Below are 20,201 nucleotides of genomic sequence, written 5' to 3'. Positions count from 1 at the left end.
TCACTTGTCTTGTACAGGTTTGATATCTTTTAATGGTTTTCTGGCATGTCAATTGATGTCTCTTTCCCCATAGGCTCCTTCCACAGGAGGTTTCTAAGCTGCTTGTAGATGAGTATACCTATGATGAATGTCTTTATTGCTAGTTCTCTAATGTCTTAGGTGTCATATTCATAGTAATATTGTATATGTCTCTGGTGTTTCGATGTTTCTCCATTATGCTATCTGCTTTTGCTAATCTATATGTATATACTTCTCAAAGGGTGTGTATTCATTCGTCGTTGTATATGTCCAGCTATAGCTATTAAAATTTTGGAATAAAGAATCCGTAAAGCAGAAGATTTGATCTTGGAACCTCTCCTTCCATTAATATTATTGTTTAGAATTTAGTTAGTTGTGTATTTTAATTGTTGTACTTATAGAATAAAGAATTAACTTTTACTGGTAAATATCAGTATTGCTTACAACAGCTTAACACCTTCACTTGCACCTGCGCAGCCAAGTCGCATAGACAGAAAAGAACAATTCCCTTTCAGTGCAGCTGAGGCATCAGGTGCAGCGCGTATTGTGACAAGCTGTTGTTTTGTGCACTTCGCTCGCCAGAGGATAACTCCGCATAAACAACAGTTTATCAAGACAGGCTAACCTCAAGCTGGTAACTTGTGTTTTACACTCATCATATTCGCTAGTGTTCCTAAAGTCACCAGAAAGCATGATCAAGAATATTTATCACGTTATATCACAGCCAGGACAATTCTTATTGCATTTCCTGAGAGGATGTAACAAGGTAATACTTTTTACTTCAATATCATTATTATACAAAATGCCTTTTTTATTTGTTATTATTCATATAGTTGATGCTTTATTTTCAGCTACCTTTTCAAGCGTATGTGCATTTCTGCTTTATATCTGTTATATACTCATTTATATCAAATCATAATTTGTTGTTAACATTTTATCTGCTACATATTATTGGGAGTTTTATACATCTTCTATGCTACTCTCACTTGCTATCAAATTTGCTGTTGCCTTTTCTATTATTTACTTTTCGTTTCATTTTAGATTCACGATATATCGGTATATGCTTATATATCAAATAAACATACTATTCACATACAACTAACAACCGATAATCCGTTGGATCTCAAATCTATTGGGAAGTGCAATACAGCTCTTATCACGTAAAACGGATTATGTATTTACGTGGTAGAAGCGCCGACTGTACTCGGAACAAAGATTCAAGAGTTGTAGTCTCTTAGCTATGTGCTAAGAGCTATGCGCTACTCTCGTAGCTATGCTAAAATCTTCACAATTTGCAGCAACACGAAACTATTTGAATTACCTACCTATCCCCCACGATTGCGCATGCTCCGTTATAGCTTATCGGCCATTTGCTTTGCAAATGGTTTAAGACTTTTGCTAAACGTTTCTTTGTTTGAATTCTAGATTTGACTTTACACTCCTTTGGAAATACACAATTAAATGTTTTTTTTACAGTGATGATTGTTTTATGCAAAGTAACATATACAGCTATCCAAATGGCCTTGTCCGGCTAACGTACTGCACGGTTGTTATTTTGACTTTCCAATATGGACGACGTACATGTAACACACGGATATCTGAATTGCTTGAAAATCGTATTCCATGATTAATGCTATGTCAGAAGTCGCCGTATTTTTCATTTATTCTATATGAAAACAATTCAAAACAAGTTAAGTGTAATATTTTCGGCAGAAAAGCAAGCCGTAATTTTATCATGTTTTTTTATTTGTTCAGTAATGGATTACTATCTAAAATTCACACAAAATAGTAACTATTGCAATATTGATTGGCACATGACAATTCATTTTACGTTATTACAGTCTATCGTCCATTATTAAGCGTTCACTGTTAAGTGAGTGTCAGTTGTCGAGCAAGATTAGACTAACTTTCATTTCTGGTTAAATGTGAAAATCCATAAAATCGCTTCTTCATTGTAAGCCTCATAAAAGTCAAGGATGTGCAGCTTATTAGGATTTGCAGTCAATTCTTACAACGCCATTAATTAGTCTTTAAATTGCTATTTTAATGTATCTGATCGTATAAATAAGAAAACGAAGTGCTTGTTCAAATTTCTTCGCTCGTAATCCCTGACTGGTTAAGACTATTTTGATTGCCACCGTGTTCGCATTTTAAGGGTGTTTTTCAAATCAAATTTGGAGACTGGTTACAGCTGATGTTTTCACTGAGTTGTAGTAATTTTGCAAATTTTTTATTTACATTTAATCATTTATCTTTTGCTACATGTGTGCTGGTCTATTTTATAGACACTGAATACAGGCTGCTGACTAGTTATTCTTGTCTCCTTCACCTACACAATTACTATATATGCACATCCAATAGGGTTGTGTACATATCAAGTATGACAGAAAGTGATCAAGCATCTACTGATGATATAAAACCAGTGAGTATGGTCTCAGTTTGGTGTATAATTTGTTGTATTAACTAGTCACATACTAGTTAAATATCTCAAGTTTTAAAATACTGTTTTGTTATTACAGGTGCGAATACCAATTGAGGAGTTAGAAAAACTAGACAAACATGATTTGATTGACCAAATCAGTTCACTCTTCGATTATATCTCATCACAACAGCCTGAAGGTGCATTTTTTCTCAATTTTATTTTCTAATTTTGTTTGCTATTTGTCAAATGTTCTATTAAACTTTGCACACAATAGGACAATATGTAAATGAATTGATTTTCCTTCATTGAGTTAAATTCATACTTTGTCTATTTCGTAAACGAGTTCTAATTAAAGCAGATGTGACAATGGTAGATTTTATGAGACGCCTTGCCTAGTAGATATATTTTAATCAAAAGTAATCTCCTTTAAGTATTACTGCATTGTTTTTTTGCTTGATATTTTCAAAAACCTTGTTTAAGATAATGTACCATTTGTCACAAAAACAAATCTTATTATCAGCAATATAATATTGGTGTGTTGTCATTCCTTGTGATTGGTAAAGCTACGCCTTGTAATTTAATTCTTTTACGTGCCATATTAGCTTGCTATTGTACTAAATCGACCTATATGTCTGTATGTAAATGCTGTACCATCAGAGTAAATCATTTATAGGATCAAACATTTCAGATCTAGTTGTATTAACCACGTGAGTTTATACTTTGTCGGTCGGTTACTAATTTAGCCTCCTATTTGTCTCTGACAGACATACAAGCTCTGCGGGATGCTGAGGAAAAATACAGGCAACAGGTGACAGATATAACAAGGCGAGAGAGTATGTTACTCAAAACACTCACAGAGAAGGAAAGGGAAATATCGGATCTAGCGGTAAGTAGAGTTCACTTCAGCAATCAACTGCCGATATGGTATTAGATGGCGCAGAGCATTTATAAGCCGCAAACACGCTGAGGCTGCTAAACTCCTACTCTTCACGCTGGAAAACCCAATGATGTTCTCTCTTGTTTTAAACTGCATTGTTAACAGTTAATCAACACAGTTGGTCTCCATTGAATGCAAATCATCCAATTATTGTATTAAGATATTATAAAAGGTATTGATTAAATTGTCAAGCATCTTATGTAACATCTCTTGTTGAAAGCGATTCGTTTGTATTCAAAAAGTATGTCATAAATAAAATTCATCAGTATACTTGATGCAAAGCAAAATGGTTGCATAAAAAGGCACCAAGGAGTACATAATTGGCATAGCTATCTTGTGATATTCTTGACATTCCTGTATCTTGTAGTAACTGCTTGTGTGCAAATGGAATTTTGAATAATCTAGACAAAGCTTTTTGCATATAGCTCATGTAATTATGTTGCAGTTTTCACTTGAATGGGGCATCTTACATCTTTATTCAATGTTTATTGTAGGCGCAAATAGAAGAGCTAAAACAGTATCAACTACCGAGTACGAACCAGCTAAGGACTATGCTTGTAGAACCCACTGTCAATGTTGTCATCAACAGGCTTAAAAAGGAACTAACCAGCACAAAACTTCGTCTTGAAGAGTCGCAAAGTGAACTCAATGCTTGGAAGTTCACACAAGACAGGTGATTAGCCAAAGCGGCAACACTCCTGGTCGTACGTGCGTACAGAGAGTTGAGAGAAAAGGAAAATAATATATGAGGTATAAGAGGAGATCATTCTCCTGCGACCACTGCGTAACATCTCTACGGTAACATACAAATCTTCTCCAAGGTCATTGCTAAATCAACAGTAGTCCGTCACATCACCACGGTAACATGCAAATATTCCACAAAGCCGTAGCTAAGTCGGCTGTGTCTCTGTACGCCAATCATCTTCTGATCAGTGGGCATACCAAGGTCAATTTATTAGTTAGGCAGCTATATCACGAATGTTGCTCGTGCCTCATTCTAACCCTTGTTTATTTCACAATTTTCACATGTTGAACCGAAAATATGTGGAGGCGAGTGTCTCTATGAGGTCACTTCAGGCTGGATGAGCATTAAGGTTCTGCAGGGCATAATAATCCCTGACAGTTGGAGAAATCTAAAATGGTAATAGCAAATGCAATTCTTGTACGATATAAGAGGAAGGCGTGTGAGACAGTGAAACATGCTCAACTCTGCACTGACAGACAGTTTCCTATAAGAACTGTGGCTGTAGGCAGATGTGTAGTTAACTGTCGGAATCTCTCGAGCGCACAATTGCAAATTTTAGTGAAGGTTGTACATACTGTCTATAATAATACAATATGTACTTATTTCTGTTATCATTTTTAATATCCAACATATGACTGCTTCATTTCTTTATCAATGCCTTCTCTTACATGTAGATGTTACATTACCTTATACTGCTCTATTCTCACTTCATGCTTAGAACTGCTTAAATGGCAAGCCCTAAAAGTTTGGCTTGTTCTACAAATTCTAGTATTGCATGTTGACAATATTAGGTCTCACTGTCCATCATTAATATATGTAAATGGTGCAGCTCCATCGGACCAGCTAAACCAGAGACAGAATGGCGGGTTTGGAAAGATTTTTAGATGTTTAACTATTTGTTTTGTTTTTCTATATATTAGCCAAACGGGTAAACAGCTGATGGCCAGATGTAGAACATTGCTCAAAGAAAACGAAGAGTTAGGCAAGCAAATTTCCCAAGGCCGCATAGCCAAATTGGAAGGAGAGATTGCACTTCAGAAAAAACTTGTTGAAGAGATGAAAGTTGCTCAGAATGGTGTGTATAGTGGAACACAGCATGGCACTGATTCTATATTTGGCTGGATTTTCCGTTGTATGACATCCGTTTTCTAGGAGGTTAAGAATTTTGAGTCTCAGGTCGCTTTCAATTCAGGCTCTGTATCATAATTTGTTCTACTGTAACTTTGCTGGACATAATAATGCAATCACAGTGCTAAATCACCCTTTCAAACCTATTTAGTTATGCAGGCATTGTTCTTCTGGCAGTTAATATTAATTGCAACAAAAAACACTGCAATGTTGCTTCGCCAGTTTTTGTTTTAAACCGTAACAAAATTTTTATCAATGTATAAGTAAGTGCTCGCGGGTCTCTCCTTTCAATTTGTCTCTTATAAGTTCAAGAACATTTCATAGTTACCAGTCTTTCTTCAAAGATTGGGTTATTTTGCATGTTGGTTGCAGAGACTGAACTATTTGTGGTTGAACTGGATGATGACACAGAAGGGCTCCAAACGACCATATACCTACTTCAGCAACAACTGAAGGAGGCTAAAGAACATATAGCATCGCTTGAGCAGACCAATTCCGGCACTGCCAAAGGTAGTCAATCCACAAACAGTGTGCAACCAATGGTTGAGCCAATGGAATGTCATACCGATCAGTCTGATGGCACAGTCTCTAATCATACTCATTCAACGTCAGTCAAAGATTCACAGCCAAATGAATTGAAATCCTGCAGCACTAACGAAAAATCCATTCCAAATGGTGACGTATCATTACAATTAGGCACTAAATCCGAATCGGTAGATCCAGAAAATGACACAACTGGGAAGGTAGATGATGCATTGACTACGGGTATAAACAAAAATGGCTTTCCAGAAATGATGGTGGCCATTTGAATACTTTTAGGTCTTGTATATACATGCCGATGGCTAAGAAACCGTGCTTGGCAGAAAAGATCGATGTGTCTACAACTTCTGTTGAATTTGTAATTACAACTCTGTAAAAATTATTTTTGTCAATGAATTGCATACAGCAAAGCGTGGTTGTGATATTTGTTGGCAACTTTCTACCGCAATATCATTTATGCAGTTAGCATTTGTTGTATCAAGTTGATGTGATAGGGCATTTAAATTTGTACAGAATTTTATAAATGGATGAAATAATAAAATATACACAATGCACTGAGAGCTCCTGCGCTTTAGCTGGTCCTTTTCACCCATTCCATCAGTGTGTTCAAATTGTTCACGAAATCCCTCGCTCCTGTACCAGTCTGCAATGCGAAGCATTAACATGCAAAGTCATAAACATGGCATCTGCAAGCAAGATCTATAGAAAGATAGATTAACTGAAGTAGGCTAAACGCTTGATTGTATGTACTCGGTTTTCAGTTGAAAAAGCTATAGAAGGAAACCAAGAAAAGTGGTGGCATCTGGAAAGATTCAATGGTGAGATACAAGATTGCTGTCACTCACTGGAGTACAAAATGTGTAACTTGGCAGACAGTTGGATCAGACAGCTGTAAAAAATCTAGCAGCCTAAATTAGCAATAAGGGTGAGCCGAGTCCATGCTCTCGACACTAACGGAATTAGTATAGTGATATAATCATATTCACAAAATGTATACAAAAATTGGCTACCTGCATACCTTGGAAGAAAAATTATTTGCCAAGTACCACACCAGGTGACCATCCTCACTGGATATTTGCTGCAGAGAGCTTAAAGATGCCTACAAGCCACAAAAATAGGTGTGGTATGCATCAAGATTAGGAAGTCACATACAGTCATACCCCCGACATACGAACTCATGTCTTCTGGGACTGTGCTCGTATGTCAATTTACCTGAGCCTCGAGGCACTATTTTCTATATAAAATAACTAGGTACAAATTAATCCATTACCATATTATAGAGAAACCACCTAAACAGGCTATTACCGCGGAAAACGCTATTAATTGTTATATTTCAGTACCTACGCTAACATAGTAACAAATACATAATTAGTTGTTATGATCTGCAATAAAATGTTCTATCATTATGTACACTACTGTATGTGGCTTTTATCTTTGAGACAGACATTGTGGATGAAGGCAGTCTGAAAGACATGAGAGCAAGGCATTTGGAACACTAAACTCTTGAAATAGAAATTTAACTTCAGTAAATTTAGCATACTAAGCACACACTTGAAGCTAAGTTTTAATCTTTTAAAAAACTTACTTTAATTTTGTTGCCATATTTTTTAGTACCTGTCTCCGGTTATACGCTTATGCCTTACATTCAGTAAACTTTTAAAACTTGAGCCTTTTGAAAACTTTTAAAACTGATTCGAGGAAAAAGACCAAACAATGCTGTTCCCGAAAGCAGCCCCTCACATACTTGGCCATATAGTGTAATGGCTATTGAAAACCAGCTCGTATCTCAAAAATAACTCATACCTCGCATGTTGGGGCGCTTGTATGCAGAGGTATGACTGTACTAGGTGATGAAACAAAATTTGGCACAGATTATGGAGCAGTAGTTTCTGAATTTAGTTTTTATGTATTAATGGAGATCAACCATGATTAAAAAACATTCATAAAAATATAAAGATGGCCCTTGGTAATAACACACTCAAATATAGACGTTTTGCCGAAAAGGGTAATACAACAGCAAGTACTTGCTCTCTAATATGCATCTAGCAGCATACAAAATAACCAATGACTGATCAATTACTGACCTGCTGGAGCTTGACTGGTTGGTTTACTGACAAATAAGGCAGGCATGCTAGCACAACAGACTGGAGCAAGTTGAAGCTCAGTTTCAGCTACAACATAAAAAATGAACGTGTGTTCAACATAGCCTGAGACAGTCTGACAACAGGGGTCAGACCGTCTCAGGAATACAGCGACAGAAGAGAGCGATAAAAATACAGTGATTGGAATCGAAGAGATTGATAGCTGCGGACTCTTAACCTACAGCAGTGATATTTTGAACCTACAGCAGTGATATTCTGAACCTACAGCAGTAATATTCTGTACCTACAGCAGTGATATTCCTAACCTACAGCAGTCGTATTCTGAACCTACAGCAGTGATATTCTCAACCTACAGCAGTGATATTCTGAACCTACGGCGGCGAGATTCTGAACCTACATCAATGACATTCTGAACCTACAGCAGTGATACCTTGAAACTATCTGTCAGTATATTAATTCTGTATGACCTGGAAGGTTGTATACACAAGTAAAAAAATACAACCACAGCGTTGCACAAAAGCTACCAGTTGTATAATTAATTAAGAAATCTTTATAATGAAATGCAAATGTGGCATTCGTACAAAAAGTTACGATAATTGTCAAAAATGTTAATACTGATGGTGAAGAAGATAGATGTAGGAATAATTATGAGGCAGTAATTATCAATACAATATTACTCACAATTACAGAGAAGCAGGAATTATCAATACAATACTACTCACAATTACAGAGAAGCAGGAATTATCAATACAATACTACTCACAATTACAGAGAAGCAGGAATTATCAATACAATACTACTCACAATTACAGAGAAGCAGGAATTATCCAACGACCAAACACAAGCGAAGCGATTGTTTGGGAGCTTTATGATAAATGCATATGTGCACACAACTCACAAAAATAATTCATCAACGGTCGTCCCAAACCCTTGTACCGAAATCCCATCAAAAAATTTAACCATTTTTGTGTGGAGTTGTTTAAGTATAATAATGATACAAAACACATATAAACCTATTTAAATATGTTACCAAGTCTTTGAAAAGTGTAGACAATATCCTAAAACTTACCCATCTGATCGGATTATACATAAATAGAAAGGTTAGTTTGGACTAAAATCGTCATTAAAACCTGACAAGCCTTTTTTAATCAAAATTAAGGCCGACCAAAAAAACACCCATAAAGCCGTGCGACAGATGGTAGAACCATAAAGCCGGGCACATTTCACGAAAAAAACTAGTCACTAGTCTATGGCTATCACTAGTCATATGACTAGTCTATCACTAGTCTAAATTTCACTAGTCTATGGCATTGTCCAATTGCCGAAGGTTTCTGTAATAAACGTAGAAGTACTGAAAAGTAATCGTTATTTTTGCCGACAACTCTGACATTTTGGACACTTATAATGAGTACTTTGGTATTCCAACTGATGTCCAAAGCAGTAAAAGTAAAGGAAATAACGATGATATGTTTATAACGATTCTTATAAGATTATTACAATATTTAATTATAAGAATAATTATTCGATTTTATAAGATTATTATAAGATTTAGTTATAAGAATAATCATTCGAATTTACAAAATCGAAGTACATGTATATAGTGTCTGATGGTGTGCAATATGTCACTGTAATTATTTTTTTAAAGATTTTGTTGATGATACTACGGCTGTGCCCAATATCGCTGTACTGCCAAGCCGTTTTTAATATCTGCAAAATTAAGTAATAGGCCTACATTTTCTTATAGATATACCGCTATTTCTATGACAACCAGCTAAAATCTGTTTGATTTTTAAACTCAGCATAATTTTTTGGATATAAATACAGAAATCTAGATAAATATCACAACTTCTTGATATTGGTTGCTATGACGTTTTGAAATGTAAACAAAATTGTGCATTGGTTTTCATTTCTCAAGCTTTAACACCAGTTTTCTCAGAACTATGTTTTCGCACTAATGGTAAACATGCATTCAGTTTATTGACCATGAAATCTGCTGTAATTAAGCTGGAATCAAATTTTTTTGCAAAATAACTGAGAATTTTCTCCTTCTGCTAGTGTACATAACTCTAAATCTCACACACCCGACTTAACCATGGCTTTTTTTACATGACCATTTCTTTATTTTGCTCCTGTTTGCAAAAAACTTCCAGACACACGTGAATGCTAAATAATTGCTAATGCTTGCTTTCTGTTACAGATACTGTCAAAACCATTCTACATTCAACACAACCAACTTTAAAACTGTGTATATTACACAGCATTTTGCCATTTTACTTCTAATGTTGCATTTCTCCTATTGCAGGGAGAGATATAAACATATAATCTTTTCCTTCCATTATTGCTGTTTGTTGTACATAATAACACCCAGTACATTACAGCTACCATTGCAGCTACCATTGCAGTTCTCCTATTGCACTGCAGTGCCATTCGACTGCTAATATTGCATTTTTCAACCAGCATTACCCTTTCTTTTTTCCATTATCACTTTGGTCATGGGCTGTATGACAGGGAAATTTCTAGTCAATACAATATTACTCACAATTACAGAGAAGCAGGAATAATCAATGCTATGCTGTTTACACCTACATAAAAGCAGACGCTGTCTACACTATGTTCTCACCATTGGCTACTTACGTCTATGCATAGTTTGCCAATGGTCTCAAGGAGGACAACTTGAAGTCTGTAGTCAAGTGTGTGCCGGTAGGCCTTGCCCGTGTTCATACTGGCCAGACAACAGAGATGAGAAATCATAGTCAAAGTCACTTCAAGTAACAACATGAATGTTCTACAGAATCCCCCATGATAAGCAGGAGCCCAGTTTTTAGATTATGATGGAGTTTTCAGGATTGTGTATGATCTGCTAGTTAATGGAAGGAAACTATTTAAAATGAGCCCTAAATGATTCAAATCACAGAGCAAAACAATCCAACCACGCAGTACAATCGTGAGGGGACCACAATTTGGAGCGTAGACCAATAACAAAAGACAACATTAATAGCCAACAAACAGAGGGCCACTAATTTAGTTCAGATGTTACAGACAAGTAACGCTGAGGGGATATCACAACTAACCTTGTGACAGCTCTCTTTTGTAGGAGATCAGTAAAAGCTGGTATGATTTCCTTGCCAACCCTCACTCTAACAAAGTCTTTGGAAAGATGGCCGAGCACCGTGAGACAATGAGTAGCCTGTCAGGATTAGATTTCCAATGAGCAGCTCAAGAATCACGGACTAAAACTAATTTGATTCAGAAGAAAAGATGCTCCGGATATAGTTAAACTCTCTTTATTCCTCGAGTTTATTCTAAACTTCGAGCTAATAGTTGACTCTACACCCAAAGTGACTTCTTTCATGTAACGGTAACAATAAAAACTTCCTTTAACTGAGTTTTGTTTATTATTGCCTTTTTACATACTATTACTACCACTACTACTGCTATCACTACTACCACCACTATTACTACTACTACTACTCCTACTACTACTACTCCTACTACTGCTACTACTACTGCTGCTGCTTCTACTACTGCTATTACTCCTACTACTACTACTGCTATTACTACTGCTACTACTAATACTGCTACTACTACTACTGCTACTACTACTACTACTGCTATTACTACTACTACTGCTATTACTACTACTACTGGTACTACTACTACTACTGCTGCTGCTTCTACTACTGCTATTACTCCTACTACTACTACTGCTATTACTACTACTACTGCTACTACTACTGCTTCTACTACTGCTACTACTACCGCTGCTGCTTTTACTACTGCTATTACTCCTACTACTACTACTGCTATTACTACTACTACTACTGCTACTACTACTACCACTATTAATATTGCTACTACTACTGCTTCTGCTACTACTACTGCTGCTACTACTACTACTGCTGCTTCTGCTACTACTGCTACTCCTGCTGCTACTACTACTACTGCTACTCAATGAGCTTGTTACTTATCTGTTCCTCTAGCATACCTGAATGACGACGAGTGGTTCGGAGTCTGAAAATCTTTTAGCAAAACCAGGCCAAACTTCATGCACAGCAGGTAGGAGTTCATCTGTAATGAATTTTGATGATGATAAAAAACGATTTCAAAATGAGTGAAATGAAAAGAGTTCATGATGAAAGGGATCAAATAAACAAAAGGTTCAGCCATACACAAGAAAATGGGAGGAAACACTGTACTCTAATCGGCAAGCAAATTCTTTTCAACTAAAAATGGAGACAGTAGGTTGCCATTTGTCCATCATCAACATATTCAAGGTAACAACTGGTTTCACTAAAAGTGGTTGTATTCTCATAATAAAAACTCAAATACAGCCATATGTTATGAGTGGTACCACCACTGTACACATGATAATGGCCAGACATTCAACGTATGACGTCAAACTGTGCCTAATTGCTGATAAGGGAGAGATTAATTAATGCTTCAGTTTCCTGTTGTTATTCATACCACACCTCAGTTTTTATTTACCATGATACTAGCACCCTGGCAGTCTCAAGTGCTGTAAAAGAACGTCAGATGTGCCAATGACGCACAGATAATATGCACAGAGATTTTGCAACCCTGGAAGGTAAATGATTGGAGCAAGTGGGAGCAAGTGCTGAATGGCTATGCCGAATATCATGGGTTCAAATCTTGTACAGAGTAATATTTTTCCCAACCTCCAACCTAGGATTCTGGATAGACGTGCATAGTGTTATTGTATTATGGTAAAGAAGATATGCCTACCCATTTATGGAGTTCCACGAATTATACACAAACTGATGCTACCGTTATGAATATTTAAGGAAGAATAGCGATAAGACAATTATCCAATGATGAACCAAACCTTCAAATGGATAAAATCTGCCTGTTCTGTGTTTGATATTTGACAATTTCAAACTAATTGCGAGTATGCAAACTCTCAGGGGAAACAACTTCTAAAGCGTGGAAGCTCTGTCAAATTGTTTATTGGGACTTTTATTTTATGAGGGATACCATTTCCTTCAGCATAAAACCGAAAATCTTTCAAAATTTTTATTTTTCTATATGGAACCCTTTGCATTAAAATTAACACAAAATTAAACCCAATTTGATATCAGATAAATTTTAAACCTTCAAAGCAATTTTCATTATGAAGCATTTTACATCTATTCACTCAACCTTGATATGTGAATACAGACCACAAGCACGCACCTTGAGAATGTGAAATTACAGTCAAAGACTCCTGGATTATATTGATGGTTAAAAGACGAATCTGAGGATTAGAATGAGAGATGAGATGTCGACAGCGATCCAATACCTGCGAAAAAAGTTACTAAGTTACAAATGCAGGCATTGGCCAAAGATAGGTACCATATTTTCCAGAGTAAAAGTCGCTGTTTTTTTCATAGTTTGGCTGGGGTGTGTCTAATACTCCGCAGTGATTCATGTGTGAAATTATTAACACGTTATTACCAATCACTACCTTGCATCTCCTAGGCATGCTGTTGACCAATGTATATAACCTCTCGGAAGTGATCACCCTGTATAATCAGGAGTGATTGCCCTGGAGTGATTGCCTTTATAATTTCTTCTATCAAAGAAACTTTGGTTGTTGGTTTGCTCCTTGCTACTTGAGTCTTAATCTGCTGCCATAAATTATCTATGGGATAAATATCTGGAGACTACGCAGGCCAGCTCAATACTGTAACTCTGTTTGCTTTGAACGACTCCTTGCACCATTTCGCTGTGTGACGCGCTGACTGACATGCTTCTCCAGCAGATCTCCTAACATACTGACTGACATATTACAGCAATATTTTGCAGATCACAGTTAGATTCATCACTGAACATAATTTTTCTCTACTGCTCTAGACTCCAATCTTTGTGCTCCTTGGCCCACTGCAAACGGGGTTTTCTGTACACACTAAAAAGCATGGGTTTTTGTTCTTAGGTTTCCTTGCCTCCAAACCATGCTTTTGCAAAATCCTCCTTGATGTTCTTGCCGCAACAGATAGATGTTCCAGTTGATTTCCTAAGCTCTTTTGCAAGTGCAGCACTATATTTAAACTGATCTTGACGACAATTTTTGACCAAAATACGTTCATCTCGTGATGTGGTAGCTCTTGTCTCCTTGATTTGCTGTGATTTGATAGTGCCCTGTCCTGCTTGTACCTTCTTATGGTATACCTGACAGTTGAGATGTTCTGTCCTCTCTGTTTAGCAATAGATTTATAACCTATCCCTTGCTTGTGAAGGTTCACAGTCACAGCTCTCTCACTTCAAGGTCTTTAACCATTTTCGCAATTAAAATTTAGTGTGAAAAGACCTCAAGCGCACACTGAATTTATACTACTCCAAATCTTTCTAACTATAGAATAATCCCATCACTGACTACGGTATGTCCTCGCCTTTGTTAAACTCCCTTTTGTTAAACTCCCCATTTGTTAAATTCCCCTTTGTTAAACCCCCTTTGTTAAACTCCCTTTTGTTAAACTCCCCATTTGTTAAATTCCCCTCTGTTAAACTCCCCTTTGTTAAACCCCCTTTGTTAAACTCCCCCTTTGTTAAACTCCCCTTTGTTAAACCCCATTTGTTAAATTCCCCTTTGTTAAACTCCCCTTTGTTAAACCCCATTTGTTAAACCCCATTTGTTAAATCCCCTTTGTTAAACCCCCTTTGTTAAACTCCCTATTTGTTAAATTCCCCTTTGTTAAACTCCCTTTGTTAAACTCCCCTTTGTGAAACCCCCTTTGTTAAACCCCATTTGTTAAACTCCCCTTTGTTAAACTCCATTTGTTAAACCCCATTTGTTAAATCCCCTTTGTTAAACCCCCTTTGTTAAACTCCCTATTTGTTAAATTCCCCTTTGTTAAACCCCCTTTGTTAAACTCCCCTTTGTGAAACCCCCTTTGTTAAACCCCATTTGTTAAACTCCCCTTTGTTAAACCCCCTTTGTTAAACTCCCCTTTGTTAAACCCCATTTGTTAAACCCCATTTGTTAAATCCCCTTTGTTAAACCCCCTTTGTTAAACTCCCTATTTGTTAAATTCCCCTTTGTTAAACCCCCTTTGTTAAACCCCTTTGTTAAACCCCCTTTGTTAAACCCCATTTGTTAAACTCACCTTTGTTATACCCCTTTGTTAAATCCCGTTTGTTAAACTCCCCTTTGTGAAACCCCCTTTGTTAAACCCCATTTGTTAAACTCCCCTTTGTTAAACTCCCCTTTGTTAAACCCCATTTGTTAAACTCCCATTTGTTTAACGATAGGTAGTATTTGCCTACCTAAAATTGATTACTTTATGTTATATTGCATGAGTTTGGGAATCGAACATATGCAACAAAAAAGATTTGTGTGAAAATTTGGAGTCAATCTCTGAGACTAATTCCTCAGTAAAAATGGTTTTTATCGCTGTGTTTCCATGTTTCGAATGAATGAACACCCTAATGTTCAACGATTCGGAGTGCACTTTATCGATTTTTCCAAGGCTAGCGAGGTACTCCTTGAAACGGAACTTGTTAAAGTGAACTCGCTTTCGGGTCACAGTCACTTTTCAATTCACACTTCGTACACTTGTTGCACTAACTCAGCCAAAATACATGATCAGAATCTTATTCATTATTAATAATACTAGATGAATGCCTAGCGTTGTCCGGGTATTAAAAAAGACTTTGGACAAATTAATTTTAATTTAACATATACAACGTTTACCATTATAACTTTTAAACTTCATATAATGAGAAAAGTGTTTTTTGTGCAGTTCAAATGAGTCAAGAAAAAAAATAAAACAACTGTAAAGGTTTTAAAACTTTTTCAAACAGCTGCAACTTTTAAATTTCATATAATGAAGGAAGTGTTTTGGTGAAATAAATCAAGGGGAAAAATAAAACGATAAAGGTGTTTAAATGTAAATGTGAAATCATTAGCAAGTAATAGCTAAATATAGTCTGTTTTGCTACGATTACAATGAAAAATGATATGGTATTCAATTATATGATTTTACTTTGTTTCAGTGTTGGCAATACTCGTATAAGGCGAAAATATCATATATAGTGGTATAAAAACCCATAGTAAGTATCTAATCCAAACACTGCCTGGTAAAAATCATCATCAATATTAACAAAACAATATGTTAACCTAGTTAACAATATGTTAACCTTAGTAACTATAGCTTAGCTACCTACAACAACTTTAATGCATTTTGTGGTAACGATCTGCAAAATAATGTAGCATCACAATGTGTTACGTGCAGTACTACCGTGATAGTAGACCTTCGAAACAGACGTGTAACATAAACGCTGAATCTAACTTAAATGAATTTAGCTTACTACACATACTTAAAGGTTTACTTGCAGTAAAATTCACATTACCGTTATTTGGTATCAAAAGATTCCCCATGTCTTACTCCGTTGTATTGTAGGTGCCAAATATGTGGAAATGTGATTACAAGCTCTTAAAAGCTCAAAAACGAACAGTTAATCGCAGCTATCATGAAAACGCCATAGGTTGATATTAGGTAGGTTATTATCTCTACTGGGGAGAGCTTTACTAGGTATTATCGATTTGAATCCATCATCAGTGAGCGTTTCTATGAGGTCGAATAGTAATCTAATAGTGTATGCCTTTGCACAAATTTTGCGAAGCAAAATGTCGTCGAATTCGTTTGGGTTATACGGCTTCTATGATTTGGAGTGGAAGCAACTGCACATCCATTCCAAGCATGGAAACCAAGTAATTGTTTGAAGTTTTAATCTCATTAGAAAGAGTTGATTTTGAGCTTGCTAAGGATATGCAGTGTGCATGGCTTAAATAGATTATGCAGTAAGTAGTCTATGCAAAGTTATCGTAAAACCTCTATTTAAACGCCATGGCGTTCTATTTTTCAACCCTTCCCATGGTGGTGGTCAAGTAGGAATGGCCTTCAAATAGAGGCTGCCGTTATATTTTTCAAATAGCTCGTTAAAAAGTAAATTTAACCCTTTTAGGAGCAAAGCGAATGTCGCCTATATTTTGCACTTCCCTTCGGGCAGAGTGACATCCCTTTTGGATGCAATAAATCTGCTAACTTGTCAATGATGTCTAAATAAATATATGCACTGGGAAGTCGAGAAATATCTCTACCAGTTGATATCTATTGCTTACAATTAACCTTCGATGATATTATAGCCTGTGGCCCTGTGCACTGCTTTGCAATTTGATGATACTTTTAATTTTTTATTTCATTACCAATTTGAAGGTGTATTTTCATTTTCTAACTATATTTAACAATGTTGCGTAAAAGCTCATTGCAATCATTGACATGTTTGCTACAGTTTACAGCCAAAACTGACTTTTTAAATGCGATAGAAGAGGAGTTACGAGTTTCGATCCATTGTAAGCCGTGTTGAGATAGCCGCAACGATGCTATTAAATAATATGTTATAAATCTGCAAATTTATAAGTTATACAACAATAATCTATCAAATGCTACAATTACACATTCAAGAACAAGTGACATAAATGAACCATACTTATATTACAGGCAGAAACAAAGCTAACATTTTTAAAACAAAAATATTTGTATCGATTGCAAGGCCATTTGCGTTCTGATTGTTGCTTTCCATGGAACGAACGAGCATCTCCTAGCGGTTCAAGACCTTTCACAATGTTTCCTGACCTCAAATCTTCTTCTGCGGTACTGAACTAGTCCATATTAGCGCCCAAACAGTTGTTTGAGCAAAGCAAAACTTTTACGCGTGGCATTTCGCACAAATGATAAACATTTAGCAGCATTGCTAAGCACAACTTCTAGTCTAAAACTAGCCGTTCATATACCATCATCAATGTAATCTGTTTTCCACATACATCGAAGTATTCAGACCGCATTAAACAAGGACATACTATTAGCCTGATACAGTTATTAATTATTTTTATGGTGCTGCATTAAAGTTGGAAAACAGACTTCGATAAGAACAGAAACAACGAAAGAATTGATTGTTATTGATGTAACCGAATCATTATTAGTACAATTTTGAGGACACTTTTGTACTGATCATTTGCTATTGTGGGTTCGCGAAAATCAAAGAATGTAAAAGTGGCGGTCAAATGGAGGTAGCATTCAAATAAAGGAGGCGTTCAATTAGAGGTTTCACGGTAATCCAGCTTTTGCTAAATGGACTACCGTAAATTCTGTAGTATAAATCGACAATTTGACACCAAATTTCAAGATTAAAAATCTACCCACAACTTATACGGTGGTACATTTTTCATGACACAAATTCTAATAAAATTCAACTTCAAAAAACTATCGCAAATCTAAATTATTTGATATGACATATAGGAATTTATTTATAAAATAGTAAAATACTAGTAATCCTACTCAACATGAGATGGATGAAACACCATGAGATAGAATCAAAGTCCCACTCTTCGCCATTTAAATCGTCATGGCTAGGATTGCCTTCCGGAATAACGCGTTTTATTTCGAGTTTGATGCTTTTGCCGTAGTATCTGCCTACAAGCCCTTCTGTCTACAAGCCTATCATCTGCCTTACACACTTCAGTAATTTATTTGGTACATTCACTATTGTCCATCCATTTTTTCTTGTACGTGAATCACGATTCTTGACAGAAATCTGTCTTGCAGCTTTGCTTTTCTGTTAAATGCGTACAAAACTATCAGAGAAAGCAGTTTAGTTCTATTGGCGAGGCGGGCCAATACGACGGAGAGTGCTGTTTTCTTGTCCTGTGGTCTTCGCAAGAACTATTCTTTTCTCAATCTTTTGGTAATTGTTGTGTTGCCAACGGCACCAAAAAATTTTGGCATTTTTGCTGATGGCGTTTTTCAAAACCATTTATTCAGCTACGCACATCCCACCTCTGATGCCGACTGAACTATTAGCGATCAAGCGATTTGAGCCAGAGAAGGGGGTCGACTTATACAGCAGGTACACGTCAAAACCAAAATTTTTTAGTCAAAATTTAGACCTCGACTTATACGCCAGGTCGACTTAAACACCGGAATTTACAGGCAACAAAGGCAGGGGTCTTAATACTTCTGGCTAAGACTGTATACTCTCGAAAATACGGTACATGAACTTCTTTGATCAACCATTGATAAATATTATTTAGCCATCATATTACTAGACTAACCACTGAATCAGCGAGTCATGCTCAAATATACATGTAAGCAATGATACCTTTTTAGTAAGTCTAAAAAACAGGGGTGGCTCTTTCTTCTCCACCTCAGGCATTGGCTTCTCCACAGTTTCATGTGCTTCTTCTTCATTCAAATCCTCTTCCTCAAGCGCGAGGTTAACATCGTCTGCAGCCAGTCGTGTTTTGTAGTAATCTATTACATAATCACTTATCCGCTTGCTCACCTCTTGTGCGGAGGTTTCACGAACGTCCCTTATCGCCTGATGGAAATCTACAACTACGTGTCCGGAAGGTTCTCGAGAAAACCAAAGAGACAGCTGTCTCGTCAATGTCTGAAGAACTTTAAGGAGTGACAGAGCTCCGTCAGCATAATTCTCATCCATCGTCAACAGAACCTGAAAAGTGTAATGCCATCAGACCCAAGGAAACGATAAGTTTATTTGTTCGAGCAACTCTATGAAAGCTGGTAAAGCACATGCTTGCAGTTGAGCAGAGAAACGAATGATGAAGACTTTGAAGAGACTGTCATTTACTCTGTACGTTCTATATATCTATGTCTGTATATCTATATATCTACTGTAAAACCTCTAATTGAACACCATGGTGCTCCATTTTTCAACCTTTCCTCTATAATGGTGGTCAATTGGAGGCGGCGTTTAACTAGAAGCTAGTGGTCTATTTTTCAACTGGCTCGTCAGAATTTTCGGAAGATAAATTTAGTCCTATTATGGGCGAAGCGAATGTTGCCTGTATTCTGGCCTAATTTTCTCGGTGGACCGATATTAAACATTTTGAATGCAATAAATCTGCTAACTTACCTCTAACTTGTCAAACATCTCTTAATGAATGTGCATAAAAAAACTGAGAAATACCTCTACCAGTTGATACCTATTGCTTGCAATTGACCTGCGATGATATTATAGCTTGTGTCCTTCTTTGTAATTTGTTGGCATTTTCAATTTGTATTTCATTATAGGCCTAAATTTGAAGACATATTTCTATTTTATATCTTTATTTAATATTGTTGAATGAAAGCTCATTGCACTCACTGATATGTTTGCTACAGTTTGCAGCCAAAACTAGCTTTTTATGTGCAATAGAAGTAGAGTTATGAGCATCGATCCGTTGTAAGCCGCATTAAAATAGCCGCAAGGATGCTATTAAATATCACGCTATAAATCTGCATCTTTATAAGG

General features: G+C 36.4%; 2 protein-coding genes across 5 annotated transcripts in view; one reads left to right on the top strand and one right to left on the bottom strand.

Annotated features, from left to right (window-relative positions):
• The first annotated feature begins 1,620 nt into the window (after positions 1-1,620).
• LOC137403826 (pre-mRNA-splicing regulator WTAP-like) lies at positions 1,621-6,350 on the top strand. Its single transcript, XM_068089891.1, has 6 exons — positions 1,621-2,440; positions 2,538-2,637; positions 3,205-3,326; positions 3,872-4,050; positions 5,043-5,197; positions 5,623-6,350. Exons 1-6 carry the CDS (start codon positions 2,213-2,215, stop codon positions 6,057-6,059), a joined length of 1,221 nt encoding a protein of 406 aa, XP_067945992.1. The 5' UTR covers positions 1,621-2,212; the 3' UTR covers positions 6,060-6,350.
• LOC137403824 (TELO2-interacting protein 1 homolog) overlaps positions 6,301-20,201 on the bottom strand; it is a 46,105-nt gene continuing 32,204 nt past the window's right edge. Inside the window, exons 16-23 of one of the 4 annotated variants that reach the window (XM_068089888.1) lie at positions 19,047-19,400; positions 13,083-13,188; positions 11,878-11,960; positions 10,964-11,079; positions 10,527-10,614; positions 7,875-7,961; positions 6,809-6,889; positions 6,301-6,433 (exon numbers count right to left, since the gene is read on the bottom strand). In XM_068089888.1, the coding sequence (XP_067945989.1) occupies positions 6,362-6,433; positions 6,809-6,889; positions 7,875-7,961; positions 10,527-10,614; positions 10,964-11,079; positions 11,878-11,960; positions 13,083-13,188; positions 19,047-19,400 (987 nt within the window). In that variant the 3' untranslated portion in view covers positions 6,301-6,361. Of the gene's footprint in view, positions 6,434-6,800; positions 6,890-7,874; positions 7,962-10,526; positions 10,615-10,963; positions 11,080-11,877; positions 11,961-13,082; positions 13,189-19,046; positions 19,401-20,201 lie in introns of those variants that run through there. The other 3 variants (XM_068089890.1, XM_068089889.1, XR_010979621.1) reach the window with 3 other exon arrangements.

This window comes from Watersipora subatra, chromosome 9 (genome assembly GCF_963576615.1).
Source record: "Watersipora subatra chromosome 9, tzWatSuba1.1, whole genome shotgun sequence".
NCBI classification, from domain to species: Eukaryota; Metazoa; Bryozoa; class Gymnolaemata; order Cheilostomatida; family Watersiporidae; genus Watersipora; species Watersipora subatra.
The sequence above is the reverse complement of the archived record's forward strand: the minus strand, read 5'-3'. Positions and strand labels throughout refer to the sequence as shown.